At 39.5% G+C, this 9,639-nt stretch overlaps 1 protein-coding gene across 1 annotated transcript in view; it reads right to left on the reverse strand.

Moving 5' to 3' along the window:
* SGO1 (shugoshin 1) overlaps nucleotides 1–3,098 on the reverse strand; it is a 4,987-nt gene extending 1,889 nt beyond the window's left edge. The window contains 7 exon segments of the mRNA XM_027675373.1: nucleotides 1–289; nucleotides 869–1,008; nucleotides 1,169–1,236; nucleotides 1,696–1,800; nucleotides 2,183–2,379; nucleotides 2,463–2,605; nucleotides 2,953–3,098. The exon segment at nucleotides 1–289 is cut by the window's left edge and continues 4 nt beyond it. Coding sequence (XP_027531174.1) covers nucleotides 1–289; nucleotides 869–1,008; nucleotides 1,169–1,236; nucleotides 1,696–1,800; nucleotides 2,183–2,379; nucleotides 2,463–2,598 — 935 coding nt within the window. The 5' untranslated portion in view covers nucleotides 2,599–2,605; nucleotides 2,953–3,098.
* Nucleotides 3,099–9,639: the final 6,541 nt, after the last annotated feature.

The raw sequence follows: 9,639 nt of genomic DNA on the forward strand, positions 1-9,639 counted from the left end.
TCTGTAGCGCACTCCTCTGGACGTTCGGCATTTACATTTTCTGTAGCACACTCCTTTAGACTTTCCTCAAGCCTAATTTCTTTCTCTTCAGAAAGTTCTTCTATTGAATCAGGTGCTTCTGAATGGTCCAAGACACCAGTGCAAATTACATTGAGGTTTCTCATCTTTGAAAAGCAACGTCTGGTGGACACATTTTTTGGTAACACCCTACCAAATCCAGCCTTTCCATTTGAAGAAATGTTTTGCAGTTTTGACTCTATGTTGTCCAGATGAATATCAAAAGTCCGTCCTTATAATAAAAGAGAAAATGTCATATTAAAGTTAACAGTAATACCATGTTAAGGTTTTGTGCAAGAAATTCCAAAACTGTCAAAAATTCAGACTAGTCTTTGGGTTTTCTCCACAGATTTGTATACACTTGGATTTGGAAATCGAGTTTAATACAGCTTCCATGCAGAAAGCAATTAGGCATGTGGCATTAGTATTTTCCTCTAAACTGTTCCTTTTGGAAAGGTTATCTACAGGTCATTTTTTCCCCTGAGTAGTTTGTTTTGTTAACAAATTTTTATTGCTTTCATAAATGCTAATACATGTCTAACAGTGATTTTATTTGGTTGAACTGTTTGGTAGTTAATGAAACTGGGTTGCAGGTATAGAGAAGAAAAAAAGTTTCAAATTCCTCCTGATTTTGCTGGGCATCTTCATTCAAACATTTTACCAGTTGCCAGCATTAATATCTCCCTCTTATGACAGTAAGTAGAAAGTTACCTGTCCGTTCCTTCAAAAGCAGCAGTTACATTTTAAACTTGTACTCATACAATTTTCCTAATTCAGAACAGAGCAGTGTTTGATACTTTGATTTAGTTACCTTTGTCTGGAATTATTTTGGTTAAGGAAATGTCACAGTCAGATTCCACACAGATCTTTGACCAAGAATTTCTATCACTACCATCTTCTGTCCTACTTGGAAGTACTGGATCATCTCCATAAGCACACTGCAGAGGCCTTCTAGAGAAAATACCAAATGCAGTATTTACTGAACAGCAATATATTTTATCATAAGGAACAATTTAATTACATTGGATTTTTCCCTTTTTCCAGTCAGAAAATTAAACTTACTGTAACAGAGTTTTCAAACATAAGCATAGCATTGATAAAAGATACTTACATTGAACCTATTGGTCCTGTGACACCGCAGCAACTGTTTCCAGGACCTGAAGAAAGCAATCTTTGATTCTGTCAACAAAATAAATCTTACTGTGACTAAATAACTAAAACAAGCTTGCGCCATCTATTTAGACAACAGCCAAGTTACCCAGTGAAGCACCAAAGAGGCCCTTGGATCTTTTTCTTTCTGGGTGGTTAACACCAAGTGCTGTGGGATGTCACCTACTGAGCTTCTACACGTCAGCACACACATCACTAGCCCAACCCTATAGAGTGGACAGGGAAAGAAACTGTGCACAAAACCCCAGAAAATCAGGGTGCCCCAACCACCTCCTATCAGAGCCTCAGTCCCACTCACAGCGTAACGACACACCCCCAAAGTGTACACCCTGCGGCATACTGGGAACTGTAGGACTAGTCTGTCCTCTAAACTAAGGCTTGAATCTCAAAACTATGTGCATTTATGGTGGAACGAGTGAGGGGAATAATTAATAGAAGTCCCACTCCTCAAGAGGAAAAGGTACTTACCATGTCTATGGAACACAAATTCTTTGCTGGGCCAAGGAGATCAATTGAGTCCAGTAAATTCTGAGAGACTTTGGAAATTATCGCATTCAAGGCTGACAGTTGATTCTAATGGACAAAAGGAGGACAGTAATTGTTACTGTCATACTCTAGTATCAACTACAAACTTCTTACTGGCATTACAAGATAACTAAAAGAAGAAACCTTTTGTCAAGTACCTTCACATGTGATAAAAATCCCATAAATTTCACAAAGATAGATTTTAAGTAAATAAGAAAGAGTAGCAATAACAACAAAAAATTAGTTAATTACCAGGTGTCATGGTGTCCAAACCAGCACACTAGGGTAGGTGAAAACACTAAAAAAACTTGGTGCATATACTGAGTTAATTTTTTACGAAACATTTAAGATTGTAAAGATATCTGTCAGTGGATTGGTTCAGATTCTGATACTTAGCTTCACCAACTCATAAAGTTATTATTAAAAATACCTCCACAAGTCCTTGTTCTTGCTGGAACCTATGATTTCTTTGCAAGTCAAACATCTGAGCCTTCAAGTTGTGATAATCTTTCCTTAACTGAAGAATGGTAGCTTCGGCTTCCCTCAGTTTGAGCTTTTCTTCTTGCAAAGACAGAGCTAGATCTCTGTTGTTTGCTTGAATGATCTTCATTTTGCAGGAGCTGTTGGCTGCAACAGAATAGTGAGCGTTTTAACTGGCTTTTAAAAGAAAACAAATACATTACAAATATTAACATATTTAAGCATCTTACTTGCTCTTTTGGCCTTTACGGTGGAGACCTGGATAGTTTTACCCAGCCTTGCCCATTTCTGATTTCTTTTCTCTCTCATACGTTGTTTTATGTCTCTCAGACTGTCTTTGAAGGACTTCCTCGAGTATTCTGTCATCTTCTACCTTTAAAAACAGAAAGGGTGAAGAACCCATGAAGAACCCAGCGCAAAAAGAAAAAAGACGGAGACACACGAGTAAAGCTTGCGGCAGTTTTAAGCGGATGTACACACGCACAGAGCAGAGACACGCAACTAGAGAAAGACCCGCAGCTGGGCCCATTTTTACCACAGTTTCTGCTGCGCGGCCGCTGCATTGTCTGAACTGCAAAACACTCTGTGCCCGCGATCAGGGCCGCGCCGAGGGCTTTTAAACACCGGCATCGCGGGGCATCCTGGCCTATGGGGGTTTCTCCCAGCCCCCCGCTCCCCTTAACCCCGCAGGCAGAGCGTCCCAACTACCCCGAGCCGTACCTGCTCGGGGAGGCGGGGGCGCCGACCGCCGACCGGCCGCGGGCGCCCGAGCCCCCGGCGGAGGCGGCAAGGCCCGCCAAAGGACCGGCGGCTGTGCCCGGATCTCTGTGTCCCCGCACTGCGACTCTCGGCCCGGCCCCGCAGGCGGGCGGCTCGGCCCGGGGGGCTCCACAGCAGCACCTCCGACCCCGCGCGCCCGGACACCCCCCACGCGCCGTTCAAACCCCGCCGCCGCCGCCTCCCATTGGCGCGTCCCGAGCGCGCGTCACAGCGCGCGCGCCGCGCATACACGGCCCCGCCCGTGGCCAGCGGAGCCTTGAGAGCTGCTGCGCAGCTGGAGGCACAGGGGCGGCAAAAGCGGCTGATTATTGAACAGCAAGACCAGGGGATAAAAATCGTTAATCTTGGATATTTTATTTCTAGCAGTTGCTTGTTGTTGCAGCAGTAGCAGGATGACCCTTTCTCGCTCTTTCTGGAGCGTGCTTCTTGTGAAGTGCTCCTGAACCCTGCTGTTGCAGGTTGAAGTGGAAATACTATAAAAGCCGCAGGGTTGAACATGCTTTCGAGCAGTTAGTGGGTGAAAAAACCTGTTCCAAAATCCCATGGACGAGGGCAGCTGGTGCTCTGTGAGGATGCTTTTTGAGGCGGTGAAGCATAGGACCAGCGTGGCTGAGCTCAGCCCGGCACTGAGGGAAGGTGTATCTTCCATGTCGTAGTGTCTCTCCACACTGAGCATGGAGTGCTGAACCTTGGTTAAAAACTGCTTTATGATGGGAGGAAAAAAAAATCAGCTACACGATACCTTATTAACAATGGTATTCTCAATCCTGATAAACCAGCATTTCATATCTGCTATGCTTCTTTCTTACAGCTACTCCTGACTTGATTTTATTCGTTACAGCTCGGATGTGGTGCGGCAAGCTGATTTCAAACTTGGGAAGTTCTCATGGATTGTGACAGAAACTATAGTCTGTGATGTAAATGCATATATCATTTCCCACTCCTTGGAAGATTATGTAGCTTTTGTTTCTCAGAATAGCTGGCCTTATCTGTGCAGTTTTTACAGTAGTGTAAATAAATATCATTGAACTTACTCTCTTACTCCATCAATAGACATTGTTACAGTTGTGGTTTCACTCCTGTCAGCAAATAAGTTGCCCTGCAAACACAGTTCTTGATGCAGTGTGACAATCCCCTTTTGAGATGCAAGATCATGTAAAAAAGGAAATTAGTATTTTCTTTAGGACTCAGCATGAAAAGTTATTAGCAATTTAAACACAATGGACCCTCTTATTTAGTAGTGTCACACAAAACCAGAGCAACACACAATTTCAGTTTCTCATTACATACTTTTGCTTCTTTCTGTCTGTTTGTTTAGTCTTACAAACACCTACCAACCCCTCCTTCCAGCCCCCAAACAACTATCCCGAAACAAACAAACAAAAAAGCCCACAGACCTGGGGAAAGAAAAAGAAAATTAAAAAAAAAAAATCACATGCCCTCTCGAAATACTGTTTTAAAGGCAATAATTGGGCACACTCCTCCACTCAGCAGCAGCTAACAGCATCACCTGGACCCTTGCAAACAGCTCTCTCTAAACATTATATGAAACAATCTTGTTGAACTCCTTTTCTGAGGACTTGTTGGGTTGTTTTTTCTCAGCCTTTTTTTTTCTCAGGCTTAAACAATAAGATACTATCATAGTCAAAGTAATCTTCAAGCTTGGCACCTTGGAGAAGCTCCAAAGACAGTACCTGCTGTGAAGGAGGTGAAGATGAGGAAGAAAGGAGTCTTGGGATCTCTGACTCTATTCTGGGGAGGCGTGCTAGAGGGGCAGATTTGGACCACTGGACATGGTGCATGCACCTTTTGTACTCCTTGTACCAGAAGGCCTTCATTAAAGACCTGCTCTCTATCTTATCTATCCTAAATTTGCCTGGAGTTTTTTTTCCCCAGATTTTTAGGCAACAGAATGAACCATATTTTGATTAAAAAATAATGCTTTCCTTATTGCAATCTAAGTACTACTCTTAATTCCTTTTTTTTGTTGTTATCCTGAGTATACCTGTATCAAGATAAGAAATCCTCTCTTCACCTTTTTTCTTTCTATTGCTTCCATTCATTTTGTTACACCTCTTTCAGAAACACTTTGAGATGTTTCTGCAGATTATCTTTGTGTGTTTAATGTTGAATTTCTATATCCACATTTTCACTGTTACCAAGGTGTGCTCATTTCTGCATTATTCTTATCTCAAGACAGTTGTGTTTCTATTAGATTATTTGTGGGTTACATCCTCCATATAATTTTATTTATTTATAGTGTAGGATTCCAAGTAGTGAATTTTTCTAGCTTGACTGACTGTTCGCTGCAATCAATTTCACATTTTCCTCTATAAAGATTGATGCTGTCATTGATGCCAGAGTTGCTCTGGATTATTAGTTTATTTCTAGCGGGTGTACTCACGTGGCAAAACAGCTGCTGCTGCTGCAACTGGAGTTGGAGTATGAAAAGATTTGCTCTCATCTTAGATTTACTGACTTGCATTACAAGGGAAGAGTTGCTTCATATAATTACAGCAAATTACAGGAATCAGAGCTGTGATTCTGGGAGCATTCCAGATACTTCTCATCAGAGTTCACATCTGAGTGTGGTGTTACATGCTGATGTCCAACACATTCTTAGTTAATGGTCTATGTAAAGGACTCAAAGTTAGAAAGTTGTTGTTTTTCCTGACTAAGCAAGCAATCAGATATGAAATATCCTATGCAATATCAATTAGTTACTTGTATTGCTACCAACATAAAAGTCTTCAAATAAATAGAATTTTAACTTTTTTAGTGGATGCTTGTGAGAGGTATTGATAATCCAGTCCTTGCTGAATAATATTTTTAAAACTTCTACTGGCTTCAATAACAGGATAAAATGTATGGGTCTATAAGAAAATATGTTTAGACTTGCTCTATCTATTTTTCACTCATTTTTGGTGATCACCAGTAGGGGAAAGAAGAGCAGCCATGATATTGTGACAGATGAGAAGCTTTTGTTGATGCGGGCAGATGGATAACCTCCAGTTACCCAACATAAATATCTCACTCATCTCTTCAGCTGCTCTACGTCCAGCCCCACATCAGGCAACCAGGGTGATGATGTTTATATTGTCTGTTAACCATCAGAGTAGCTCAGTTAGGGTAGTATATATGATTCATATTTTACTACCTCTACCAAAAATGATGCAGAAGTGGAAACTACAATGTATGAAATGCAGTGCATACTGTGATGACAAACTAAAAAGCATATACAATATACTATTTTGTGTAATACCAAATTAATGAATACTGCAAAGTATTCTCTGTTAAAGGACATCCTTAGAAGTGGCTCTTAAACACTACCAGTATTTCCTTTAGCTAGAGAGAGAGAGACTGGTTAGTGACACGCAGGACTGTTTTGCCTTCCATTACCTTTGGGGTTTGGAAAGATCATTTATGGCTTGCTGAGTCAGCTCTGGTCTCATTTCTTGTGACTTGTACGCTGATGCTGCCTTGCAGTGCTTTTCTCCTTGACCATCAGATGGCTCGTTTGTGAACTGCCCTCAAACTGTTCAGTTCTAATCAATTTTGAGTAGGATGTTTGTAGCTATCATCATCTTGGAAATGTCATGTCAGGAGTCTAAGAATATTTGGTATGTGAGAGCTGTGGTGATTGCAAGATGCTGATGCATTCCTTTCATCTCTGAAAACAGAAAAGCAGCAAACTTTTTTGATAAGCTTGCACAGATGTATCTGAGCAAAAAGGTCTTGCACTAAATTGACCAAGTTTGGCTGAAAATCCTGTAGAAATAATGAGCTGAAAAGATTTTGACATCCAGACAATTGGTACGTGTCCTTCATCAAGATTAAAAAGAAACATGAGCATTGTTTGGGTGTCATTATTTTTTATGTATATCCCTATGTGCTATTTCTTTCACATTTCAGAAAGATTTATCAAATTAGAACCATAAGCTGCCAAAGTTTAGACCACTTTTTTTTTTAATGTGTTATTAGTATTATATTCTCTATTCTGTTATCCATAACCACATTCTAATTACGATTTGAATATTTTTCTTTCTCAAAAATAGTGTTATTCTACTTACAATAAAACCACAGATGTAAGAGGAAAAGAAGCCTGAAGCATAAGACGTGTTTCATTAAGCTAAAACTAATAAGCTATAAATCATCATACCTACGTTAGTGTCAGTGTCTTTTTGATGTACATATGTATGCTAAATAGTTCTAAATTTATATATATATATAATTCTATATATTCTAAATAATTCTAAAGTGTTTTCAATTATTAATCAGTTTAATGTAAGGAGGTGAAAGATTAATCAGTATCTTTATCTATTAATGAGGGAGATTCCAGAGACAAAAATATATGTAGTGATTATTATATGAGTGGGATACAGCCATCTCTTCCACTATAGACACTGTGATAGATAAACAGTCCGAGTTGCCACAAAATCTTTCCTTTCAGTGCCAGGGAAAATACAGAATCCCAGAAGAGTGTCTTAATCCATAGCACTATCACAATCTGAGATCTTTAAATATATAGATCTAATGAACAAAGGAGGAATCACGAGTTAATAAAGTGTATATTAACATTTAAGATTTTCTCAATGTTTCCGTTGAGTACCTATCTTAATTTCATTATACTGTCTGTCAGTTGACTAGAACCCTGGCTTTCTCCAGTATGCAGAAGTTATAGAACATGAAGTCAGAAGCAACCTCCTCCCCCTCAAATTTTCTACCCCCAAATCTCACACTAACCTCTGTCTCACATTACTGAAGTGAGGCTTATTACTGGTTCTAGGTTTCCAGGTAGTTTTAAGTAAGTAAACTTTTTTCTTTTTAAGTTTTAAAGTTTTTTTTTAACTATTGAACAGTATAATTACTGACAAAACTGGGGTTTTCTTCTATCTACTGTTTGTATAAATATATGGCTTTCCGCTAATCATTACCATTTTTTCCTGATGAATAAATAGCTCAGTAGTAGAATATGCCACTAGTAGAATAGTGCCATAAAGAGACAAAGGCAAAAATTACCTTCATAGTGGATCTTTGATGATGATGATGATGATGATGATGATACTATCAGACATAGTAGGATGAAACTCCATGCATACAAGAGCATATTTTAGTGTAGGGGTTTTTTTGTAATGCTACATAATCTGAGTGGTGAATATTAAGCATATGATAATAAGGGGAGAAATCCTGGATCCTGGTGGAACAGAGTGCCACCATCTTCCCATTCTTATATACCTTCTCTCTATATGTACTGTGATGCCAATGGAGAGAGTCTTGGTTCGTGTGGGTAAACCTGGAGTTAGAACTGATGTTTTTTCTTTTACCTTTCTCTTTAAACACAACTACTCTACATGTACACATTATGCACAAGTATTTATTTGAGGTCTTATAGCATTAGGTGCTGTACAACACTTACTGGCTCCTAAAGCCACTGGTAAAACATGTTGAAAGACAGAAGACTGAAGAAATTAATAGCAGCATTTGGCATGCACATTGACTAGAGCACACTGTCACTAGGCAAGGAGGAAAATGTCTTGACAACCATCTCTGCCTCTAGATCAGAATATTCAGTTAAGGAGGATTTTTATGAAGTGTGGAAAAGCAATTTTCTTTCCTGCTGGGGTTGTATTGCTGCAGTCAGCTCTCAGAAGTTTGAGGCATGGGTGAATGACTTTCAAAGAACTAATCATCGTTCATAGGTAGAAGAGATAGATATAGACTGACACTTTTTTCTGTCACAAGAGGTCCTGCGCAAACACTCTTTAATGACTTCAGTCCACCACAGAGAGCAATGTGGGGAAGATAGGGCATTATTTATAATCAAGGATATACAAAGAAGCAAACATCATTACCCCATAGTGGTCCACTTGATTCTGCTCTGGGTACATTGCCCATATTAAAATAAGCAGGATTATTTTATAACTTAAAGGCTTTGTAGGAAATGCTGTGGGTAATACCAGACAGAAGACAGAGGCAAGAACAGAACGGTCAGTTCTACGATAAAAGATTACACTGAAATCGTCATTTGGTGCTTCTGTTGATGATGTATGTACTCACACTAAGGCTGCCGTTTTTTAAGAAATGAAGGGCTTGAATGACTAGGACTCCTGAGGATCAACAGAAATAATAACTATATGGCCAAAATCACATTATAACATTTTAAAATGGCTTATAAGGTATTGTTTCTGTAGCTTGGCCTGCCACTAACATCCTGATGTTTATTTTAACAGTTGAAGCAAATCTGTCACCCGCGAAAGCTGTAAGTGGCATGACAGTGGTAAAGAGACGTGGAAAGACAACTGAACTGCAGCAGATGTGAACTTCAAACATGACAAGATTTTTGACTGACAAAAGCAGAACAGAGGCAGAATTCTCCAAGCTCTTTATCTTTGCACTTTTCTCAACTTGTGCTTCTCTGTGTCTTACTACCTTTTATCATTCTATTAATCCTACTTTGCAACTGTATTATAGTGTCCGGTGTTACAGCTTTTCATTCCCACGATTTCATCTGGTTTTCTGTCCTTTCAGAATATTTTCTCACAGTTTTGTTGAAGAAATCATAATAAAAAGATACCAATATTGGCATTTTATATTCATATGCAGATATAATTGGTGTGGTAAGAACTA

This window comes from Neopelma chrysocephalum, unplaced genomic scaffold (assembly GCF_003984885.1).
Source record: "Neopelma chrysocephalum unplaced genomic scaffold, ASM398488v2 Primary Assembly neopelma1_26, whole genome shotgun sequence".
NCBI lineage: Eukaryota > Metazoa > Chordata > Aves > Passeriformes > Pipridae > Neopelma > Neopelma chrysocephalum.